Source organism: Benincasa hispida, chromosome 8 (genome assembly GCF_009727055.1).
Source record: "Benincasa hispida cultivar B227 chromosome 8, ASM972705v1, whole genome shotgun sequence".
Classification (NCBI taxonomy): Eukaryota; Viridiplantae; Streptophyta; class Magnoliopsida; order Cucurbitales; family Cucurbitaceae; genus Benincasa; species Benincasa hispida.
The window spans coordinates 45,002,664-45,028,964 of NC_052356.1; the positions used below are offsets into that span (position 1 = coordinate 45,002,664).

Here is a 26,301-nt window from a genome sequence, read left to right on the forward strand (position 1 = left end):
TCAAGGATTCCTCTTGGGTAGTGTCAATTCCCTAGAGATTATGACTGGAAGGGTGTTTCCTTCTCCTAGGTACACGTACTTCAGATGGCTAGGGAGAGCCTTTAGCTTAATCCCGTGTACCTGCAAATCAAGAATATCAAAGTTAGAAGAAGATTCTACTACTTTGTTATTATCAACATCAGGAAGAGATAAGTCATGTGAATCAGGTGAATCCAAATCAATACAGGGGGCAACCAACTGCTAGAATTATTATCATCATCCAACACAATCTCATCAATCACATCATGCGTCTAAATCAAACACAATGACATATATTCCTTAGGAAATCTCATGGCATCATAAATATTAAAAGATACAACCTCCCCATCAAATTCTACAGATAGACATCCCATATCTACATCAATATTAGTTTTAGCATTTTTCATGAAGGGTCTACCTAACGGAATCGTAGAAGATGAAGGTGTAGAAATTTCATCCATTTTTAATATATAGAAATCAACTAAAAAAATCAAGTCTTTAACTTGCAACAATACATCCTCAACAATCCCTAAAGGTTGGATATAAGATCTATCAGCTAGTGGATGCATACAACAGTTTTTTGCAAATCATTCAATTTCGAATCCTCATAAACATGGTAGGGAATAAAATTAATAGACTCTCCTAAATCTAACATGGCATGCCGGGTGACTCCATTACCAATTATGCAAGCTAAAGTGTACATACCTGGGTCTCGACATTTTTCAGGAATATTATGTTTCAGGAGAGCCGATACATTCTTACTTACCACTACCTTTTCTCTATCCTTACCTGTCTTCTTTTTGGTGCACAGTTCCTTTAGGAATTTAACATACCTGGGGATTTGCTAGAATGAATTCAAGAGAGGAATATTTATCTACCTTTTTGAACATTTCGATCAACTCTTTGTCCCTCTGTTCTTGTTTTGGTCGTGCTAGTCTGCTAGGAAATTGAGCTTTAGGAACATAAGGTTCAATAACAGGTGAAGGAGGATTACTTACTTTGGGAGTGGATGATGGTGTTCCAGATTTACCCTTATTGTTTTCAGTTTCTTCATCGATCTTACTAGGTGGTGATAGATTATCTGACGAAAGTTCCTTGCCACTCCTCAGTGTGATGGCACCAACGTTGGCATGGTTTGGTTGTGCAGGCAACTTCCCTGAACCTTTGATTTCTATTCGACTTTGTAACGACCCGACCCCCTAGGACTTAGGTTAGGCTGTTACTAAAATAAATGCATGCATAGGATTTGCAACGATGCTCAGTTATGTTGAAATAAATGCTAAATAGATACGAGAAGTTCAAAAGCCATTTATTAAATGCAATTGTTAAGATAATAATAGGGTACCCATGATTCGTAAAGACTATTAAAAGTATAAAAAAAAATCTTTTATAATAAGTTTCAAACAGTAAAACTAAACATTAAGGGAAAAATAAGGACTCTAAATTTCAGGATGCGGAAGCGTAAAAACTAGTCCCAGTGGCACGATCCCGAATTCCACTGCATCATCTCCGATGCATCTCTACCCTTACCTGAAACATCAACATAAGAAAGAATGAGCATGAAATACTCAGTAAGTAACCCTACCACTGGGGTTAGGCTAGGCATCTATGTTCTCTAGATACCCACCTATAGCACATATACATACATGAAATAGGTAAGAGACTGAGTCCTATCCTACTGTAGTTAAGTATGCCTACTACCTCTGGTGAATCCCATAGGAAACGCAAACTGGTGAATCCCGAAGGAGACACAAACTGGTGAATCCTGAAGGAAACACAAACTGGTGAATCCCGAAGGAAACACAAATTGGTGAATCCCGAAGGAAACACAAAACTGGTGAATCCCGAAGGAAACACAAACTGGTGACCGAAAGGAAACACAAAACTGGTTAATCCCGAAGGAAACACAAAACTGGTGAATCCCGAAGGAAACACAAAACTGGTGAATCCCGAAGGAAACACAAAACTGGTGAATCCCGAAGGAAACACAAAATTGGTGAATCCCGAAGGAAACACAAAACTGGTGAATCCCGAAGGAAACACAAAATTGGTGAATCCCGAAGGAAACACAAATTGGTGAATCCCAAAGGAAACACAAAACTGGTGAATTCCGAAGGAAACACAAACTGATGAGCATCTAAATAATCAGTGAGGACATTCACACAGTCTCAACATTCAAAAATCAACACCGTACGAATCTATGACATACATGTAATCCTCGATACCATGGCTCTACCACATACGCATAATCCTCAACAACATATTCTACAACATTCATGTATACCTTAACATCATAGTTCCACAACATACAAATATGCCTCAAGATCAACAGATCAGATACCAACATATGGAAACACATACCACCTCATACTAACAATCAAGTGCCTAGGTGTATATGTAAAAAAATCAAAACTCGTGCCAGAACATACTTTGATTCAGGTCATACTATCAATCAACATGCTAACATTTACCATAACATACACCCATCATGCTAGCATACAACTAAAGCCTGGCCCGTGGGCAATTCCAGTGGTAAGATTACTTACCTCAGAATTAAATCCAAATAAACCCAAGCAAGTTTATCTTCTTCTTTCCAAGCAAGACCTTGAAGTAACACCGTAATTGTGGCTTGGTCCAAAATAAATTTTAAAAACCCAATTCTGTTGGCTAACCAACTGCAACAAAATCAATCCTTTGTAATGCCGGACAACACACTTCGACCTTAAAATTCCTCCAAAGCTCGAATCTATGGTTTAAACATAATGGGTAAGCATTAAACGGAACCAACAATTTGATTAGCATTCAAAGGAAAACCTACACACTTACAAAATCTTATCGAAATTGACGGCGATGACACTGAATTGATGGCAACGACGTGCAGGACCGAGTGGACAAACGACTCTCGACGGAACAGGGTGGAAGAACGACTCACGGTGGAAGTTTCGACGGCTGGGCTGGGTCATTTGGCTTCAGACCTTGATTGATGGCGCGACGACCCACGAACAAAGCAGCCAGACGATTGACGGCAGCTTGCAGATGCGAATCTGACCGGCTGGGCGAGATTGGTACGTGACGGAGAAGCTCTGGACGATCGCTACTTGCTGATGAGATCGAGCTGACCTACATGAACGACGGACGACGGACGAATGACCAACGAACCGATGGCGGTCAGACGTGCGATACCGATTGGAGAGGAGATGGCCAGCGGCTGCTAGGGCACATAGAGAGGGTCTTCACGTTGGGGGGGAGGAAGAAGAAGAAGAAGAAGAAGGGAGAGAAAAGAGTTTTTTTTTTTTTTGCCTTTTTAAAAGAAAAAGGTTATTTTAATGAAAGAAATAAAATATAATAAAATTTTATTTTATTTTATTCCATTATATTTGATTTCAATTTTATTTTAATCTTTCCCATATACACAAATATATCTAAATATATATATTCTTAAAACTCTTCCCCTTTTTTCTTCAAATTCCAAAATCAAAATCAAATTAATTTTCACAATATAAATTTAAATTCTCGACATTAACTTAATATTAAATTAATGTGTCATAAATCCATATCTCTCCCTTAAACAAAACTAAACTTTGAAATTAACAAAATTGTCCTCGAATTTTACGAGAATACAGAATTTGAAAAATGAAAAACTTAGGATGTTACAGACTTACTACGGCAGCTAACTGTGTGACTTGAGTTCCTAGATTGGCCATGCTCGCCCTGGTCTTTTGCTGCTAGGCCTTTCTGTCTTTTGATAGCTGGAAGGAGTCTTTTTTCAGCTGTTGAATTTCCTGTTGAAATTTGAGGGAATTATCAGCCAAAGTTTTAACAATGTCCTCTAAGAACATACCTGAGGAAGACGGAGATGGTTGATTAGAGTTGTCATGACCTTGTCTTTGCCCTCGACGTCCCTATTTTAGATTAGGGTGGTCACGCCATCTTGGGTTGTATACTAGGCCATGCGGACCGTACTTCCTCTGGTAACCCCCAATTGCATTTACTTGTGCTTGAGGACATGCTTCAGATGTGTGCCCTGGTACTCCACAGGCTCCAAAGACTTGACTTGAGCCATTCCTCTTTGGGCATCCTACGTCACAAGAGAAGTCAAGTTAGAAAGTTGGCTTTTAATTCTTTAACTTCAAAATTACCAGTCAAATAAGATTCATTGGCCCTAGTGCTAAAGTTCTGGTTGTTCTCCATCATGCGTGATATCAACTCCTGGGCCTCCCTAGGTGTTTTGTCAGCAAGAGCACCTCCGGCTGCCAAGTCGATTGAGTTCTTGTCATTTGTTAGCAAGCCACTATAGAAATATTGAATTAGTAATTGGTCAGGAATTTGGTGATAAGGTAAACTAGCATATAATCGTTTATAGCGCTCACAATACTTAGATAAAGATTCACCCACAAATTGTTTAATGCCATAGATATCTTTCCTTATGGAATGGGCTTTAGAAGTTGGAAAATTTTTTCCAAGAAATTTCTTTCTTAGATCATTCCAAGTAGTGTTTGACCCTGGAGCTAAGTAGTACAACCAATCCTTGGCGTCATCCTGTAGTGAAAAAGGAAACACCCTAAGGTTTAGTTACTCTTTAGTGACTCCATGGGGTCTCATACTTACGCAAATCATATGGAAATCCTTGATGTGTTTATGAAGGTTCTCCCCTGCAAGCCTCTGAAGGTTGACAGTAAAGTGATTACCCTAGTTTAAGTTCGAATGGCACTGTGGTAGGTGGAAATATGATGCACAGGGGCTGCTGGTCTATGTTAGGCTCTGCCAGCTCCCTTAAGGTTTTCTCACAGACTGCCTCTCCCATGGTTGTGTTGTCAGCTATTCGTGGATGTTCTTCTTTTGGGATCTCTTCTCTACGTCTCCTTCAGAATCTTCTCTCCTCCTAGTCAATATCTGCAAGGAAAACAAAATCTGCACTCTCAGAGGAGCGGGTCATAAACCAAAGGGAACTTAAACACTTTTTTTTATATATATTTTTATTTATTAAAAGGAATTCAAAAAAAATTTCTAGGCTAATTGCTAAGTCTCCCCGACAATGGCGCCAATTTTGTTCAGTCTCTGAGACTAGCATGTCGTGGGCATCCCTAACAACAATGCCAATTTTGTTCGATCTCCGAGACTAGCGTGTCGTGAATGTCCTTGACCCAAGCAAAGATAATTTATTTTCACCGATCCAAGACTTAAACCACAAATGTAGCAAAGTGATAAGACCGGGTCGAATCCATAGGGAATTTTTTGAATTAACAATTAATGAATTCCAAGTAAAGGGGGTTTTGGTGATTCTTGATTTTGTTTACAAGATAAATTAAAAACCAAACAAAGAAGAATAAATAAAAATTCTAATAGTTTGCATGCTTTTTATTTTCTATCATTAGTTATTAGTTAATTCCTCCAATTATGTGAACCCCTCAACCTATTTGAAATTCTAATAGCCCAATTAGCCAAAATTTTGATAACAATTTTGATAACCCCTCAACCTAGCCTCTAAAAGACATATTACAATGATCAGAAGAATGGGTCGAGGCAAACTTTGATGAAGATTGATCGGGGATTTGGCTTTAATGGCTCTTAGAACTGAACTAAACTCTCAGAATTTGCTCTATTTGGAAGACAAAAACATTTGGCGTCTATAACTCTCTTATTCTCTGCATATCTTCAATTGCTGAAAATCAATGTTTTAGTTATAGGTTGCTCGCAGCGTCGCAATGGTGCAAAATAGCGTTGCAACGCTTTCTTGCACCGCATGGTCATCAATTTTCCATCAATTGTCGTAGTATTGCAACGCTTGAAGGGGGCGTTGCAACGCTGAGCACATTGCTTTACAACATCTAGGGTCAAACATCGAGGTACGTTGCAATGCTGGCGTTGATTTAACTTCGGAGCGTCACGACGCTGGGGAAGCGTTGCAATGCTGCCCTGCGTTTGATGCTATTGCCTTCCAGCATCGAGTGAGCGTTGGACCAAGGCTTGATAAGAGCGTTGCAACACTGATTGTTTTACCAGATACTCGATACTCGTTGCTTGCTACTTGATACTCGCTGCTCACTTCCTCGGTGCTTAATACTTGTTTTCTTAGTGGAATTTGACTTAATAGAACTCAATGGTTGTCTCTACTCGATGTTAATTTGGCTGTCTCAAATCCATTGAAGACCAGATGCTTAAATCATCTCTTAATTGCATCAAATTAACCTCGTTTGGCTCCAATCACCAATTCCACCTTATGATCGCTCAGTACCTACAAAATAGGGAAATAAACATGTAAAATCCGATAATGAGCCAGAATTAAGCTAGGAATAATAGCTCTTTTTGAGAGCTAACACCTATCCCATAGACTCATACTCTGCAGGTGACCCTCAAACACTATAGCCATGAGGGCCTTCGTAAATGGATCAACAACGTTGCGCTCCGAAGCTATCTTCATTACAATCGCGTCCCTTTGATGCACAATCTCTCAGATGAGATGATACTTTTGCTCTATGTGCTTGCCACGATTATGACTCCTAGGCTCTCGGGAATTAGCCACAACACCATTATTATCACAATAAAGTGTAATGGGCTTTGACATGTCCAGAACCTGTCTCTTATACACATCTAGATGTGTATAAGAGACAGGTTCATGCCTCTCGGGAATTAGCCACAACACCATTATTATCACAATAAAGTGTAATGGGCTTTGACATGTCCAGAACAACTTTTAGATCAGTCAAGAATTTCCTAAGCCAAATGGCTTCCTTAGTAGCTTCACAAATCGCTACATACTCAGCCTCCATGGTGGAGTCCGCGATGCACCCCTGTTTGGTGCTTCGCCATACTACTGCTCCGCCATTTAGAGTGAACATTGATCCTAATGTGGATTTCCTAGAATCCCAATCAGTCTGAAAATCAGAGTTCGTGTATCCTGTAAGGATCAAATCCTTAGAACCATACACAAGCATGTAGTCCCTCGTTCTCCATAGATACTTAAGGATGTTCTTAACGACTGTCCAGTGATCTAATCTTGGATTAGATTGATATCTACCGACTCTCCCCACTGCATAGCAGATGTCAAATCTAGTACATAATATTGCATACATCAAACTGCCCACGGAAAATGCATAGGGGATCCGTCTCATCTCCTTAACCTTTTGAGGTGTCTTAGGACACTGTTCCTTAGACAATGTAACTTCATGCCCGAGACAGTGCTAGCATTTTGTTCTTTCGATCTTGAAAGATATGAATACCTAGAACAAACTGAGCCTCTCCCAATTCTTGAATTTAGAATTGGGTCGGTAGCCAGTTCTTAACTGTAGTCAGTAAACCTACATCATTCTCAATGAGTAGGATATCATCTACATACAACACTAGAAAAACAACTGAACTGTTGATGATCTTCTTGTAAACACAAGGCTCATCAACATTTTGATCAAAGCCATAAGGTTTGATTGTAGTATTAAGCCTTATGTTCCAAGATCAAGATGCTTGTTTCAGTCCATAAATGGATCGATTAAGCTTGCAAACCTTTTGCTCTTGACCTTGGGTTATGAATCCCTCGAGTTGCACCATATAAATGATCTCCTCAAGATTGCCATTCAAAAAAGCAGCCTTGACATCCATTTTCCATATCTCATAGTCATAATATGATGCAATGGATAGGAGGATCCGGATAGATTTAAGCATGGCAACAAATGAGAAACTCTCCTCATAGTCGATTCCCTCTACCTTGGTATAACCCTTTGCCACCAATCTAGCCTTGAAGGTTTGCACCTTCCCATCAGCACCTCGTTTCCTCTTGTAGATCCATTTACAACCTATAGGTTTAACCCCATTAGGTTGATCTACAAGATCCTATATTGAATTGAAGTATATAGACTCCATTTCGAGATCCATGGCTTTGATCCATTCATCTTTGCCAACATCCTCCATTGCCTTCTTGTAAGACAATGGATCCTCAACTTCGCCATCAGCTACCATAGCTAGGATTTCAGTTAAACCCATATAGCGAATAGGTGGGTTTGCAACCTTCCCACTACGTCGAGGTTCCCTCAACACCTGAGGTGGATTTGACCTACTAGATGAACCTACTTCAACAACTCTTGTTGAGGTACTAGGCTCTTTAACAACTCTTGTTGAAGATTCAGTACTTGAAAGGCACTTCATCTCTTGGTTTATCATTCACCAAGAGTTCTCATCAGTCTCTCACTTGTTATATTGATGCAGGCTGGGCTAGTTATATTTATGATCATAGGAGTACAAGCGATTTCTGTATTTTTCTTAGTTCTAATTTAGTTTCTTGGAAGTCATTTAAGCAAAGTGTTGTTTCACATTCGAGTGTGGATTATGAATATTGAGGGATGTCCAATGCTACATCTGAACTTATTTGTATTCAATCCATCTTATCTAGAATTGGTTTAGCTATTTGACCTTCCGTTCTTTTATGTGATAATGTTAGTGCAACTTATATGGCACCTAATCTAGTCCTTCACAACCAAACCAAACATGTTGAGGTCGATCATCACTTTATCTATGATCTATTAAATCGAATACTTCGACCTCTATTTTCACACAGAGAGCATATTATCCATATCTTGTTTTAATATTTTTCAGAATTGATGAAAAATATGAAAATCCAAATTTGTCTTAGTTGTATAAGATCTAGGAAAATATTAGGTGGAATATTCAACAGGAAAAGCCATGATTAAGTATTCATTTGATTCAGTTCTAGATTGGTTAGAACAATATTATTCGCAAGCTAGCCTAGCTTATTGCTTATTAGTGATCAAAATAAGATTATATGTCACGTTCGAATGTTAATCAAAAGTGTCAATCCTAAAATCTACAAACGTCGGATAATATAATCATAATCTTATAAAAACATAATTAAATCAGGAAAATACATCAATATTTGGTTTGAAGGCTCACAAGTACATGAAACTAAAGAAAAATCCTAAAACTCAAGCTAGAACAAGTTACCTTAGCCTATAATTGTCATGATGGACAACCAAGAATTGTTTAGGTACAGGTATAGAAAAAAAAAAGATGGTGAAAATAGAAAAAAAAAATCGTGTGGAGCTCGATTGGAATTCAAGATTCTCACATAGGCGGCAAATTTCTTATTTACAAAACCATTCCAGTGTCGTGGTGTTGATAGAAATTTACACGTGCCTAGACTTCAGAGCATCGCACTGCTGCACCAAATTTGGTGCTTCTGGAAAAAGAGTTGGGTGCTAGCGCCGCTACGCTGTGCACTGCACTTCTAAGAGTATTTTGGTCATTTTGGCATTCTCTTTCCTGATTGATATAATTAAGCTCCGTGTTTGCTCGTTTTAGCTCTATTTCTTCACTAACGCAACATTCTACCTCTTATGTACTTGAAACCTATAAATTCATCAAATAAACATATAAAATACAAGAACAATCTCGAGTTAAGCGGAATATGATAGCATATTTTCAGTGCTATCATCACTCCAACTTAATTCTTGATCATCCTCGAGCAAGGTAGAATAAAACAGTAGGGACACAATAATATGCTCACTCACATGCATGGTTCATTACTCAAGTTTCAACAGTCTTGTAACATCCCAAGTTTTTAGGAAAATTTAAGTTAATCATCTTAAATTGTTGAGTTTTAGTTTCCCTAATCATTGGAATATGGAATCAAATTGTTACAGTTGAAGAAGTTTTATTGGTTAATGGGGATTCTTTGAGTAGAGTTTTAAATTAATTGGAAGGGATAATTGAATTATTTGGATAAGAAATTTTGAGATTTTGTGAAATTTGAAAGGGAAAAAGAGAAATTGTGGTTTTAAAATTTTATCCTCTTTAATTTTGGAATTTGGATCCAAAGTTTAAGTAAATAATTAGGAGAAGATAATTGGTTTATTTGAAAGATATTAAATCAAGTATCTAAAAAGATTTGTAAATTTGGATTTAAGTTAATTCGGAAAGTTGGAATTTAATTTTGGGATTTAGGATTTTTGGAAAGAAGTGATTTAAAGTTGGTGAGTTTATTTTAAGGTTTGTTTAATTAATTGGAGAAAAGGTGAAAGATTTGAGTTTAATTGTGATATATTTATTAAGGAAAAGAAAAAAGGAAATATATATCAAAATTAAATTCAATTTGGAGTGAAAGTAGTTAATTTTGAATTGGAATTAAGAGATGGATGGTTATAGATGGATTTGGAGTTATATGAATTTATTTTGGAGTTATTGTCAAAATTAAATTCTATTTGGAGGGGAAGTAGTTAATTTTGAATTGGCATTAAGAGATGAATGGTTATAGATGGATTTGGAGTTATTGTCAAGATTAAATTCAAAATTATGGAGGCTAATTGTTGGGTCGTTATAGATGGGAAGAATGTAACATCTCGTGTATTAGTAATTTTGAATTAAATTCACATGAATTTATGTCATGTGGTTTTAAAATTGGAATATTAAATTCACTTGAATTAAATTCACATGAATTTATCTCTTCCCTCTATCTCTCTCTCTCTCCCTCATGCACCGCACACCCCCCCCCCCCCCCCCCCCCAAATTCTCTCTCTCTCATTTGTCTTCACGAAGCGCCCCCATCCTCTGAGGTCTTTTCCTCCTTGCTGTTCGTTCCTTCGTCCAACAGTCGCGCCACTCGCCTCCAGCCAGTTCCTCGCCGCAGATAGCGTCGTCGCTCACCTCCAACCACTGCCATACCGTTTGCTAAATTTATTCTTGTTGGATCTTGGCTTCTGTTAGAGGTAGAAAACACGCAGTGCAAGTAAAACGGATTATTAAGCATTTCAATTAATTAATTTTGGCTTTAAATTAAGCATGCTCATAAACTAATAAGAGGGTTTCATGACATACCTTTGAAGAAACACTTGTGCACCACCTCAAGGTCTTCCCTACTATCCTCTTGGTGCCTTAGATTGAGTTGTGGGACTCAAAATAAGCTTGGATTAAGGGAAAAATGGAGAAGAAGATCTCTGGTTTAAGACAGTGTGAATAACACTTCTTCACAACAATTTTTTAGCCAAATGCAACCCTTTGAATGCCCAAATTCCAATTCAATATTCAGTATTTTTTGCATGACTTCCATACAAAGGAATTGCTGCATGAATTGCAGCTCATGCTTGGATGAATGACACAAAACTATGGTGGAATATGTGTGAGCTTGTTGATTAGAAAGTGGAGAAATCCCACTTTTTGGGATTTTCCATTTTCTATCTTTTTCAATTTTGAGTTTGTAATTGATTTCCAAAATCAATTTTTCAAAAATGAAATCTTTATTAATTTTACAAAATTAATAATAAACAATTTAATTAATTCTAATTAATTCAATATCAAATATTGAATTATTTAACATTAACTCCACCATCATGAATCCCTATTCATGAATTTAATATTTAGATCATATTTAAATATTAATTGATTCTCCAATTTCGTTTAATTTCAAGGTTAAACGTGTAATTATATTACATATAATTATTAATTCCCTTAATTCTAATTTGAACGTTTCAAATTAACTTATCACGCTGATGCGTTATTTTATTAAATGTGGAAATGGATGATAGGTGTTGATGAAATTACGTTGTGCACTCAAGTTTCTCCAGCAGAATCCAAGTGTAAATTTCTCTGAGTTTCCTGGTAAATCTAGGGTCGATCACAGAGACTTGTGAAAATAGTTGCATTGATAATTTTCTTATGAAAACTTTGCGGTAACCGGTAAAATAAATAAGGTGGTGGTTTGTTGTTGTGTTAATGAAAATAATAATAAATACGACAGAGTTCGAAAAGAGTTGGCAACGAGAAATATGATGAATATGCGGTGAACAGGTTGAGAAGGGTTTCGGCTAACACTTCCTAGGTTACGTTCATGCCTTGCGATCATGCAACATGCATGGCAATAGTAAACCACCTCTCGGCGTGAATGCCACGGCTTCTAAGGCTAGAACGCATGTGATAAATATGCAATAAGTCTACAGGGATTACACATAAACCTCTATTTCTATTTCTGCAATGACAACATGACATTCACAATGCAATCCAACATTGTTTAATAACTTAGCACTATGATAACGTGCATTTCTACCCGTTATCACACCACCAAATTTAAACAATTCTTGTCCTCAAGCATAAGCTAAAGATTCCTTTAGCAAGTCCACCGCAAAGTTCTTTTCCTAGATTTCTCAAGGATATTTCATTCAAATCCTAATACTACAAATTCTCTTAAGTCTTATTCAAGTCTACTCTTAAAATATTTCTAAGACCTAGGGACTGCAAGTTTAACTTTCAAAAGAACTTTACTAAATTTCGGAACATCCGCATGATTTATTTCAAAAAGAAAATTTTCTACCGAGGTGACAAAAGATTTATCCTTGCACAAAAAATTCTTTATTGCAATTTCTTTTCTGACCTTGCACTGATTCAAGTGCCTTACCTTCGTTTTGGCTTGCCCCCACAGGTGTCATGCAGACATCCAACTACGAGCAGTGCACTCTTTCTTAAACTCATACCGATTTGGCATTGAAGTTGCGATCATCGATTTATGCGTTGATCATGGTAACTTACTTTCATTTTGGCTTTCCCCCACGTGTGTCATGCGGACTCCAACTACGAGTAAGTGCCTTTCACAACTTAACTCTTATCAACATGGGTTTCCCCTTTGCGTTGACAGTGGAGTTGTTATTCTCAAAAAAAGTTTTTTTTTTTTTTTTTTAAGAAATGAAAATAGCAAGGTCGAAAATAAATACTCACCCCCAAATTTAAAATGCGGCAATGTCCCCATTGCCAAAAGATTAAAATAACTTATGCGATGTTCTAGAATACGTTGTAAAGAGAGTTTGAAAGAAAGCTAGCAAACCCCTAACTTCTAGAAATATTGTATGAGGTGACTATCTTAAGATTAAGTTGACTCTAATATATACGAACGAAATAGAAGCATATTTTTCATCAATGAAATCTTACTAGGTAAAGAAACCGAATGCAGTAAACTACTAAATTTATCTACTTGTTAAATGATTGCGGTAATCAAGAAGGATGCGGTGATAAAACTTCGAAAAGCGACATGCAATGTGATAGCGCAAAATTTGAAATAAAGATAAGGAAGAGTGCACCCCTAAATTTTGTGTTGTCGCCTGCATTGTGTTGACGCATCCATCCTTGCGGTGATCTTTCTTCTGTGGGTTGCAGCGATGAAATAAGATGAATGCTTTTTTGCGTGACATCGCCTCATTTCAGCGCCTCTATCGTTGTAAGGAAACAAAGAGAGGGTCAAATTATTTTAAACAAAAGAAAAATCATTAACGCAAATTAAATATTTTTTTTTGATGTAAATAGAACTGAAAAATGAAAAGATAGCTGAAAGATAGTGAAGATTCTGAGTAGTGGAGAAAAGAGTTGAAAACTTACGTCCCTGAGAAATTGCGATCGTATGACAATGCAGGGGCCACCTACTTCCTTCTTTATTCAAAGTTTCTTAGTTCCATGGAGTCGACTTGGCGATGCCAATCTTCTCCATGGTATACCTTTACTTGCTGCCCATTGACTTTGAATATGTTGGTACCATCGTCATTTGATAATTCTACTGCGCCATGTGGAAGTATTTGTCGAATTATGAACGGTTCGGACCAACGAGACTTTAGCTTTCCTAGGAAGAGTCGCAGACGTGAATTGAAAAGCAAGACTTTTTGTCCGACTTGGAGGTTCTTGCCGCATATGCGTTGATCGTGCCAGCGCTTGGTGCACTCCTCATAAATTTTCGCATTTTCATATGCATTGTTCCTCCATTCTTCTAGTTCAACCAATTGCATTTTCCATGCTTCCCCTACTTCCTTTAAATCAAAATTCAGTTTCTTGACTGCCCACAATGCTTTATATTCCAGCTACAAGGGTAAGTGACACGCTTTGCCGAATACCAACGCATGGGGGGACTTACCTATTGGTGTTTTAAATGCGGTCCGGTATGCCCACAATGCATCATCAAGCTTCACTGCCCAATCCTTCTACGAAGGTTTTACTACCTTTTCAAGTATCAATTTAATTTCACGGTTGGACACTTCAGCCTGGCCATTTGTTTGCGGATGGTATGCGGTGGCCACTTTGTGAAGGATATTGTATTTGCGCAGCAGCTCCTTTATATGGTGGTTGACAAAGTGTGATCCTTCATCACTTATGATGGCACAGGGAGTGCCAAAAAGTGTGAAAATATTTTTCTTCAGGAACTGGGAGACTACTGCCGCATCACTCGTGGCGCATGTAATTGCCTCTACCCACTTGGAGACATAGTCAACGACTAATAAAATATAGTGCTTACCATTTGAAGGAGGGAATGGTCCCATGAAATCAATCCCCCATACGTCGAATAATTCCAGCTCCAAGATAGTATTCATCGGCATTGCGTTCTTCCATGAAATGTTGCCAGTGCATTGACACCGATCTTATTTCATTGCGTAGTCAGCAGCATCCTTGAATAATGAAGGCCAAAAGAATCCGCTTTGCAAAACTTTGGCTGCAGTGCGTTGTCCTCCAAAGTGCCCTCTATAAGGTGAATCGTGGCACTGTGATAATATGCGTTGTTAAGCAGCATCTGGTATGCATAATTGAATTATTTGGTCTACACCTCTTTTATATAGATTCGGCTCATCCCAATAGTAGTGTCTACATTCATTCTTGAGCTTCTTCTGTTGATGGTAGGTGTAATCTTCAGGAAATTGTTCACAGACCAAATAGTTAACGATGTCTGCATACCATGGCAGTTCTTCTATTCGAAATAGCTGCTCATCCGAGAACACGACACTCACTTCAAATTCATTGTGGTCAACTTCAGGATTCTCCAGTCTGGACAAGTGATTTGCAACTTGATTCTCTATCCCCTTACGATCAATTATCTCGATATCAAATTCTTAAAGGAGGAGAACCCATCTGATCAATCTCGACTTTGCATCCTTCTTTTTCATCAAATATTTGATTACCGAGTGATCAGTATGAATGAGTACCTTGGTTCCCAACAGTGATGGTTCTTTGCGATATTAATTCTCTGTTCTCATTGAGGACTATCGTCATTCCGCCCTTCTTAGGCACACATTGCATGGGGCTGACCCACGTGTTATCTACAATGGGATAGATAATGCCCGCATCCAGCCACTTGATAATCTCCTTTCTGACGACCTCTTTCATCGCAGGATTAAGTCTGCATTGATTCTCAATGGTTGCTTTGTGGTCGTCTTCAAATGAATGTGGTGCATGCAGTACGCAGGGCTAATTCCTCTAATACCACAAGTGTCCAGCCGATTGCTCGCACATGGTTTTTGAGAATGCTCATCAACGCATTCTCTTGATTTGCATTAAGTGCGGAGGAAATTATTACTGGCAGCTTCTCATTCTGCCATAGAAATACGTACTTTAGGTGTGTTGGTAGGGTTTTTAGTTCAAAGGTTGGTAGCTCCACGAGAGAAGGTTGTATTATTTTTCTTTCTTCCTTCGACTCTACTTCTTGCGTTGCAATCGATCCTTCTTCTTTGTTTGTTTTTGCTATGATCACATTGCAGACAACTATGGATGTTTCGGCATCCTCTTCTTCATACTCTTCATCAGACTTTTCTTCTTCAATCAAATTTACGTCATCTTTCAAATTTGGTAGGTCTTCCTCATCATGAAATTTCATGGCACGAATTATATTAAATTTGAGCTTCTATTCATTTATGCTCAAAGTGATCTCGCCCTTGTGCACATCAATTTGAGCATGACCTGTGTATAGGAAAGGTCGCCCCAAAATGATGGGAACATATTTACCGGCCTCATAATCCAGGATGATGAAGTCAGTTGGCAAAATAAATTTATCAATTGTGATCAGCACGTCCTTTACCTTACCCTCTAGATGAACCAGAGATCTGTCGGCCAGTTGGAGAGTCACGGATGTGGACACAAGTTGCCCCACATTTAGTTGTCTAAAAATCGACAGCGGCATCAAATTTATGTTGGCCCTCAAGTCACACAAAGCTTTGAAATCAGCTCATTGTTTGGTTCGTGCCCTCAGATGATCAGCTGGCAGATATTCTCACTAAGGCATTACCGACAACTCATTTTTCCAGTCTTCGAACCAAGCTCACAATCCTTTTTAAGGCCCATTCTCTTATGGGGGTATGATTGAAGATATTTCATTATTATGTTTTTGCAGTTTTGTCCCTGTTATCTCCATTATATTTTCTGTTTTATTGTTATTGTGTATCGAATCACTACTGGAAACATGCATCTGAGATCGGCTTTTTGTGATCTGAATAATTTTTCATTGGTTGCTATGAAATGAAATAAGAATCTCTATGTTGAAAATTTGTCTGAATGTTTGGTTTTGCATGATTTGTTTGCCCTGTTTGTCGTTTCTTTTCAACGACAAGTCGATGATGCACTCACTGAGTTGTATGTGTTCAAGAAAGAAATTCTTTCATGATTTTGAGCTCTTTCTAAAAAAAATCTTTTCATGAAAACCCATGCATAATGAACCTAGGTCGAAAAAATTTTCTTTATAAATCCTAAAGAGACTTAGAAATGGGTTATTCCTTTTGAATTCTCATTACCACCTTGAAAGTCCCACTTTTAGCTTAGGAGTAACTTTTAATCCCTGAGAGAAAAATTAGACATTGAGAAAAAAGAGGCCTAGTGTAAATAAGAGAAAGAAAATAAGAAAGAGAAGCAAATTAGTTGCTTAAGAAAAAAAAGAGGCAAAAGTAGCTTGCCTGCAAAAAAATAACAGCGTGTGTGTCACACCCCCTCCCTGATTACCGTCTTAATCAAGAAGAGAATGTGATGGCAACAGTTACCATTCCTTTTATGGCACTTACTACCCATCTAGATCTTCTTAAACCTACTTAAACAACTCTTGATACAAGATCTCATTACATAAAAATTCTGAATATAACTTAACAAAATAACCTAAATGACCAAGGTTCAGTGCACACACTATACATATAACATAATTAAAGATACCAAAAACCTAGCAGGTCTCGAAAACTCTTAACAAGTCCCTAAACATAAACATAACATATACATAGACAAATCTAAGATAACACCTAAACTTCACTTCTGGCTTAAGTTTTAACTTGAGTCCTTGAGTGGCAGAGCAGCAAGGCAGCTAACCTCTAGGAAGATAACCACTACCTACGAAAAAGAAAACATTTGAAAGGATGATCTACTAGCCCAATGAATGACCATATAAAACATAAGTACTAAAAACTACCGAGCAAACTCATATTTAAGACTTTTTAACATAAAACTACTCGAAAACATTAATAAACATAATCTTTTATTGAGAGAAAACCCTTTTGTTCAATCCCTCAATGTCAAACCTTAGTTGGTGCGGAGCAATCTCAATAAAACGAACAGCAACTCTACCTACATGCATATGATAATAACTAAGTATCGTCATACCTTAGGTACTAGGGCCTAGATACCTTCTCAAAGTCCTTCAGTTTCGGGTTCAACATCAATATCATAAAACTCATTCTTTGAAATAAGCATACTTTGAAAGCATATGTACCTTAAATCATATGCTGAAATCATATTCATCATTTACATGGGAACTATCAACGCATGCCTTATGAACATTAAGAATAGAAGTACTTAAATCATGCTTTCATAAACATATTAAAACTAAGCATGCGTTGAAACTTCTTTGAAAGCTAGTTTTCTTGGAAAACTATCTTAATCATACTTAGAAATGAAAGCAAGTATGAACTAGTCTTTTAAATCAAACATGCATTTACTAAGCATTTGTAAATACTTGGTTTGTCACTCATAGTCTTGGGCATCTTTCCTAGGGATGGTAAGCTTCCCCTTAATCCTGTGGAAATGATAAACACTTTTGGTTAATGTTATTAGTCCCCTTGTGAGACTTACTTAATTAAGCTTAACATTTAACTTAGAACATCAAAACTCCTTTCCTAACGCATACCCAACTTATGCGTTCAACACTTAGGAAAATACCTTAAGTTGTGTTTCTAGGCTTATACGGTCACAAGCACCTCTTCCTTGTCTTGGCACACTTACAACACTTATGCACTGCACGCCTCACTCATGCGCCAACACATGCCGCCTTAACGCATCTGCGCGCATCCTGTCGCACACCCCATGCCTTGCGCCCCTCAGTGCAAACCTTGCATGCACGTCTAGCACAACGCCTGATGCCCAATCTTTCTTCGCGTGCGCATCCATCAGTGCTTCCGCCTAGTTGGTTTAGCTGCCTGCTTACTCAACTGAAGCGGCTGCCTGCTTATTCAACTAAAACTTCCAGATTCAACTTTGAGCTCAAATAACTCTTTTTCTAGAGTTTATTTTGGAAATTTTCCTTCTACAAACTTGATTATAGGTGTCTTAGCTTTCTAACCTTAAAATTTGAGCTTTAAGTTCTTCTTGGTCAGTTTGATAACCTTCAATCTTCACACCTTGCTTTCAGTCATCCGAGAACTTGACCTTCTTGAGAAAATCTTCAGATTTCAATTCGATCCCATAAGAGTTTTCTTCCAGCAGCGCAAGAGCATCAACAACATTCATCAACCTTCAAATGAACTCTAAAAACACTTCTTTTGCTCGATTAAAATGGCTAAACCAGAAGCCTGAAGTGAAACACTCTTTTATAGTAGAAACTTCACGCCTCAACTTAAACTTTAGGTGCCAGCTAGCCCATTAAATGGGTTTAATTTTCCTAATCTCGGTAGTTGGCCCACTTAGGTTAGTGATTAAAGGGAGGGCTTCAACTAATCACCAACGTTTGATTCATCCTTCAAACTTCACTAACACAAGGCTCACTCAGGTGCATGCACCACACTCGGCCAACACATGCTTTAGCGCCTAAAAATACATGTTATTTATATCGTCTTACTTAGAATATGCGGCAATAGGAAGGAAAAGTTTAGTCGAATGTAGTAAATTTGGCTTAGAAACATGAAGCTTGTAAAAGCATCGCAAACACACCCGCTGACCACATTGCGAGGGAAAAAAGGATGTCCAAACCTTTCTTTTGCAGGTAGCAAGCATCACCACATCCGACAATTGCTCATAAACAATAAGATCAACGCATTCTCAAGGATTTCTGAAATCGTACAACTTTTTCTGACATACGGTCTAACAAATGGAACGTGGAGTAGAGCGGACATTCCCACCAGCCGCAACAAGAAAAGCTAACTTTTCAGAGCTGGACCACTGAGGCAAGAAGTGCTAAAATCTATAAATAGCAACACTCAGCACAGGAGACGAGGAGAGAGGGGAGACGAAGAGATGAAGAGAATAACACAAAGAAGTTTTGTGCAAGGAACACTCTTCTCCCAAGAACTCTCTTGAGAAGGAAGTTCTCCACCTCATTCCTCCACTCATCCAACGCGCTGGCAAGCAAGTAGCTCCGATCGGGATCCGTGCCAGGACATTGACACACAGCTCTCGACTGTTCTTACTTTCTGTTCATCGTTTGTTGTTCCTTTCATGTCTATAATTCATATCTCTTTAACAAACGCTTTACCAAGTAATATCACTACCATGTTCATCTTCATCTCTCTATTCACCATTATGCATCCATCCTTCATTTCTTTCACCATGAGTCACTGAACTTCTAGGGTGTGTGGGAAGGATTGAGCGAGTGAGTCAACCCATGTTGAAGATGTCAGCTAAGTTTTTTAACGTATGCTCAATCGCATCTTCACCTGCGAGAGCAAAAGTGAAGATGTTAATCCACCTCTCAAAAGAAGGTTGATAGAATGTTAACTAAAGCAATAAGTATTTCTAGAAATAGAAACAACCTTGCGTTTGGAAACATTCTTCCCTGATTATCATAGAAATATGGTGACACAGGAAATCACCGAAGGGTGTAAGCCAAGGGAAGACGGAACTTTAGTTGCGTCCTTAACAGGATCAAACTCGCGATAATATTTTCCTCTAACCCATTTCACCCTACATTTCTATCCACATCTTGTCATCACATTCACTCAAGCACACCTTGCACAATTTCAGCATTATTTGTTACCTGTTTATTCATTTACCATCACATTTTACTCTTTAGCACTTCACAATCATAATTTGTTTACGACCGCATATATCACCTCATTGTCGCACAAACATCGCAAATCCCCGCATTCGACCTCGGATCATTCTGAGAAACTCATGGTGGAATTATACTTGATTTCATCGCAAGAAAACTTGTGATGCGCATAACACTATCTAAACACATCAATTGATATTTTATAACAAACTCTGTAACATCGCATACCATTTATCATCTGTTAGCTCGATTAAGACATAGAAGATAGATCACGCAATTACAGAGACAGCAAAAAAGTTTAGTGTTGGCATATTCTAAGAACACGCCTCCTCACGCCATCACCTAACCTTGCAGCCATCATATGGTCTCCCTCGCACGTAAGCCTTCGCCCGACCATGCACACGCTGCCACAACCCCTAGGGAAATTTTGCCCAATGACGCGAGGTCCATGCCTTCGAAACTCAACGCAAAGCTTGGCCAGCGCTTAGTCCTTACTCAACGCACGGTCTCATCCTTGGCAATCACTTGGCCAATGCCTACTCCTTGCCTCAATGCAAGTCTTGCCACACACTTCCTTGGCCATCAAGCCTTCAACGCTAGGTTCAACACTTAGGCACATTCCTTCTTTCTAATAGGCACACAAGAAACTTCTACCTGAGAGCCTTATGCTTTCAACACTTAGAATTATTTCTTCTTTTTTTGTCCTTCTCAAACCTTTTTCGTACAATCATAGTTTTATCATGAGTTAATCATACTTAACATACTATCAACATACTTATATACGAAAATTAGGGTTCGGGATTTACAGTGTGTGCATGGATGGAGGAGAAGAGAGCTACCTCCATCGTGTGTAGTTAGGACCCGCGAGAAAAGAATGGATAGGTTTTCGGCAATTGAGTGTGAAAGCTAGCCCTCTCAGTAAAATTGATGCCCTCTATGTTTTGTGCACTCTTGGTTAAGTGTTGCTCTTAGCAAGAGCGGTATGTCTTGAGCTGATAACTGAGCCAGAGTAGAGGGAAAAAATGGGAGTAAGATAAAACTTTTTTGGGTATTCTTTTATTTGTGGAAAAAATTTTCGTGGCCTTAGTGTTCATTTATACATTCGTTTGATTGAAAAAGTATCTTTTACAATGAGCCTCAATTGAGTGTTTGTCATGTGTTTTATTGAGTAGCTCGTAAGACTATTAAGACTTGAGTTGGGGATCATTAAATAGAGTGAACAGTACTTTATTGATTGCATAATTAAATGTTAGGACCTTGCTCGACACAATCAAGTATTAAGTTAAGGGTGTTTGTTAGCTCTCAAAAAGAGCTAATTTTATGTCCTTAATCCCACTTATTTGAATAATTCTTATGCTTTATTTGTCTTATTTGTAGGTAAATTGATCCTGACGAGCAAATGTGTTGTTGGGATGAAAACAAGCCAAAAAGAAGCAAAAAAACAGGAGTTTGATGCACCATAGTGAGTAAAGATGTCAAAATAACCAAACTGCCCTTAAGGGCAGTGTTGCAACCCTCCTTGATCCTCGTGTGACATTGAAAGGTAGAGAGCATCGATTTCAAGACAAGCAATCAAAGTCACGATGCCCAACCAACGCTCCAACTCGACACTATTGGACAGAAGCGAGCAAACAAGGTAGTGTTGCAACGCTCAGCAAAGCATTGCAACACTACGAACTCCAACGGACGAATGGCTTTCGCATGCACACAACGCACTGTCATAGCAGCATTGCACCTCTCCTTCAATGTTTGATTGGCAACGGTGTTGCAATGCTTTCGGTATTATGATGCTATGATTGTTTTACAAATAGAGAGTTTTGGTTACAGCAGAGGGTGTAAAGAAAAATACAAAAAAGAGAACGATTTTGGGCAACAATTGGGACGATTTCTATGTGGATTTTCACCAGATTCATCATTATGTCCTTTTCAATCATTAATCTTTTCCATATTCCTATCCAAGGCTAGGTAAATTCTTTCTTGGGTTCAGTTGTATGTTTGATTTCTTGAAGAATTATAGTTAATTGTACTGAATTTTGTGAACTCATTGGGTTTGATTTGGATTATATTTAATAGAATTTTATTGAATTGATTTGACAAATCGATTGTATTAAATTCTTGTTTGCAAAATCTTCATGACGCTATGCATAATTGATGATTTAGTTGCACAAACTAGGATTACATGTGTCGGCTAAGACTATTTCTGATCTCATGCATGTTTGCCCTAGTTTAATCTTGCCCAATTAATCATGCTATAGGATTAGGCTTTCCAACTTGTAGTATGTCTCAACACATGAACCCTTTCGAAATGTAATTTAATTTTAACTTGATTTCGCTGAGAAAGAATAGTTTTAAATTAAATTGGGGCCAATTTGGTTTCATAACAAATTTGGCTAATTGGGCTATTAGTATCTTTAATAGGTTGTGGAGTTCACGGATTCGGTGTTATTAATTAGTATCTAATGATTGAAATTGGACATACATATTATCCCCAAGTCCCCTTTTATTTATTAACTTCAACCCAATTGTGTGCTCACTATCGTTCAAACTTCTTTTCTCTACATGTTACTTTTTAATTCCTTTTTCACAAAACAAACCAAAACCCCCTTGTCACATGAACTCTTTAATCAACCTTGCTAGTCAATAGTTTCCCTGTGGATTTAACCCCATCTTACTACTTTTACTGCATGTTTTTGGTATAAGTCTTAGGATCAGTGATTATATTTCTTTGTTTGAGTCACTAATCATATGTGACAATGTTTTTGTCATTGTCATTGCCTGCAGCAAACTGGTCATCACATTCACCTGTGTTTATAGTGATACGATGGCATCATTACTTTATCCACTTCTTCCTCTCTTGTTCGATCTTGAGCCATATTCACTCTCTTTCCAGTCCCCATGATTCTTTGAGATGCGATCAAGGTTGTTTTTAGCTTCAACATAAGTTTTATCCAATAAACCACCTACTGCAGAAGCATTTATGACAGTTTGAGATGCTGAATTCAAGCCATAGTAAAAAAATCTCCATTTGTAAAAAATTAGGGAGTCCATTATGTGGACAATCTCTTACTAGCCTTTTGAATCTTTCCCATGGATCACTTAATGTTTCATTTTCTTCCTGTTGAAAATTTTTTATTTTCATTCTCTTTCTTGTGTTTTCTGTAGGTGGGAAATATTTCTTCATAAATTTTTCCACGACTTGTTCCCATGATGTGATTTCACTAGGTTTAAGTTAATAAGCCCTCTGGTGTCATCGCATAGTGAAAATGGGAATAAGGTGAGCCTAACTTCTTCTTGAGTGATGTTGTGAAATACAAATGTGTTACAAATTTCAAGGAAACTTCTTAAGTGAGCATGAGGGTTTTCGCCGCGTCTCCCTCCAAATTGTCTAGCTACTTGAATCATCTGAAGCATGACGGTTTCATCTCAAATCGGAACCATCTAATGTCGAACGCATAATTCCAGGTGAGAAATCATATAGAATTGGAGAAGTGTTGTCCCTAATGGGATTGTTGCGATCATTATCTAGAAGAATGAGGTTGGCCGGAGCATTTGCATCATCATTGATTACTACATTTGACTTTTCTGGATTGTTTTGTTGATCTGCCATCCTCTAAGCCCTATTCCTTTGTTTTCTTTTCTTGATTGTTTTGTTGATCTTCATCCTTTGATATAGCCCTTATCTACTAATTCTTGCATCTGAGTTTTCAATTCCTTCAGCTCAGTTGGTGCCATCCCATAAGGTGTCTGAGAGATGGGTGTTGTCCCTGGAATAAAATCTATGGTAAACTCCACCTCTCTATCAGATGGTGTTAGCTTTTCAAATGATATATATGTTCTATGTTAATTTCCCCAAAATAGTGTTGATTATTTACTTTAATTGCTAATTTTGTAGGTAAAACGGTCCCCGGGGCGTTTAGGAGTCATTAAGAGAGACTTGGGCCAAAAGGATAAAAAATGACCAAGAAAATCAACTAAATTGAAGAGAATCAGAAAATTACCAAAATGCCATTGTATAATCGAGTATAATCGAGCATTGAGTACCATTAAGTAAATGCCATTGAGCATCGAGTATTGAGTTTCACCATCAAGTTTCAGTGACACGACCCTAGGAGAAGTGTCGAGCAACGCTTGAAGATAGAACGCTCGCTTTTGTTGCAAAATGGGGCAGAGTTGCAATTCTCCCCATATCGTTGCAATGCTCCGGATTTTGACGTGTTTCATCCCGTGCATGCCTCATGCAATGCAGCATCAAGCACCAGCATCACATCTCAAGCTCAATGCTTTTTGGCATTTTTGCAATTTAGCGTTGCAATGATAGCCTCAGCATTGTAATGCTACCTTGCAAGTATAAATAGTTTTCTTTCATTTTTGCTGAAAAGGAGGGAGTAGGATTTCGATGGAGGCTGGAATTTCACTCTGTATCAATTAGACTTTATGGTTATTTTGTTTCCTACTTAGTTTAGATTTTGATATCTTTTTTAATTGTAATCAAGATTTGTGAAGTAATCGAATCTTGTTTCTATTTCAAGAGTTCTTGCAAATTCTTTTGAGTTTTCTACTTTTCTTTATCATTAGCAATCTGATTTGAGCATTCTTGAATCCGTTTTTAATTCTTGAAGCATGTTGAATGATCTATATCTTGAACATGTATAGCCTAGATGCTTGGTTTTGTCACATTCACTCATGATTGAGTGCGTTGCTTTTAATGTGTTCGATAGAATGTCTAGCAAAGATCTACAAGAGGAAATAGTAATTGTGTATTTAATATCTATCCTAAGATGTACTAATTATTAGATTTGAAGAAAATTTAGTTAATTGAGTAAGCTATCTTAACAATTAATAAGTGCAATTAAATTCTAGAACTTAATGAACGTGTTTTCTCTTCTATATGGCCGCTATCAAACCCAATATATGTAGAATCATGTAGATTGATTAGGGTTAAAGCTATCCTACCTTAATTGTTGATTAGGACGCATTCTTGACGAGGTTATGCTAGTTCTCCGTCTCTGTAGAGACTAGTTTAATCTAGTTAAGTAAATAGTTGTGAGCTTAATTCGATTGTGAATTAAACTTGTAAAATTCAATGATAAGAATTGTATCGAATGTCTAATTTGGACTAAAAGCAATATTGCTCAAAATTCGGTTATAACTATCCTTTGTCTTTTGATCTTTAGCATGTTTTCTTGTCTTAATCAAAAACCCCTGTTTTTATAGCTTTTATATTTAAGCTTGGTCAAAGAAAATATTAAATAACATTTCTCTGTGGATCGACCTCTTACTTCTACTTTAACTATGAGTTAGTTTAGGTTGTTATTTGAGCTTTACAAATATTGTTTGTTTCGGGTTAGGTAGAACTAACGACACCTACTTAGCTCCGAGTAGGTGGTAATCCTAATAACTCCTTACGGAATACATCCGTGAACTCCTGCACCATAGGAACATCCTCTGGTCCTAACTTCTTCGACTATGAGACTATTACATGGGCTAAGTACGCTGCACAATCTTTACTCAACAGCTTCCTGACCTTTACTGTTGAAACCAGACAAGTAAGGAACATTTTCCTTTCTCCTGCAAACACTATTTCTGTTTGACCTGGTAATCTGAATATCACTTCCTTCTTATGACATTCAACAGTTGCTTGGTATTTAAACAAGAAATCCATTCTCAGAATAGCATCATACTCTAGCAATTCTAAGGGAATCAAATCAATCAACATGCTCTGTCCTTCTATTACAATTATACAATTCTATAATAGTTATTAACTACCAGCACATCATCAACAGGGGTAAAAATAACTAACTCCCTAGGCATAGTTTCTAACATCCTATTAATACCCAATGCAAACATGCTAGAAATAAATGAATGAATCACCTCTAAATCAAATAATACATGAGCATGTGTATCATGAATAAAGACCATACCAGTAACAGCATCTGGTGCATCCTCGACCTCCTGCTGGGTCATAACGTAAAACTTGCCCGACTGACGTGGCTGTCCTGCTACACCTTTCTGCTTGGCACTACTAGTGCCCTCATCACCTAGTGTGCCTACCTTAGGCTACATCACTGTCTGGGATGTTGCCTTTTGCTCAATTTGTGCCCCTATCATTAATTGGGGACATTCCCTCTTGTAATGCCCAGGTAGTCCACACTAATGCAAACATTTTGTCCCTCATAGCACTATCTTGAATGATATTTGTCACATCTGGTACACTAAGGCTTCCTACCTGTACTGGCCACTAACTTTCTTGTACGTCCCAATCTAGATCCCTTAGTTGTCTGGCTACTTCTTCTCTGTTGACTAAAATG

At 37.8% G+C, this 26,301-nt stretch overlaps 1 protein-coding gene across 1 annotated transcript; it reads right to left on the reverse strand.

Annotated features, from left to right (window-relative positions):
• On the reverse strand, positions 1 to 25,957 carry LOC120084077. The gene is made up of 8 exons (XM_039039979.1): positions 25,760 to 25,957; positions 4,158 to 4,557; positions 3,977 to 4,096; positions 3,681 to 3,800; positions 1,488 to 1,548; positions 852 to 1,197; positions 225 to 290; positions 1 to 120 (listed from the first exon to the last, which is right to left on the reverse strand). Exons 1-8 carry the CDS (start codon positions 25,955 to 25,957, stop codon positions 1 to 3), a joined length of 1,431 nt encoding a protein of 476 aa, XP_038895907.1.
• Between the last annotated feature and the right edge of the window lie 344 nt (positions 25,958 to 26,301).

Bases quoted from the DNA above. Each gene is read 5' to 3' on its own strand.
- LOC120084077 (XM_039039979.1), bottom strand. From the start codon at position 25,957: ATGACCCAGCAGGAGGTCGAGGATGCACCAGATGCTGTTACTGGTATG. The intron at 4,097-4,157 runs GTAATTTTGAAG...CTTGTGACGTAG, and splicing joins CAATGAATCTTATTTGACTG to GATGCCCAAAGAGGAATGGC. The intron at 1,198-1,487 runs GTTTTTACGCTT...GTCGTTACAAAG, and splicing joins GGATCGTGCCACTGGGACTA to TCGAATAGAAATCAAAGGTT.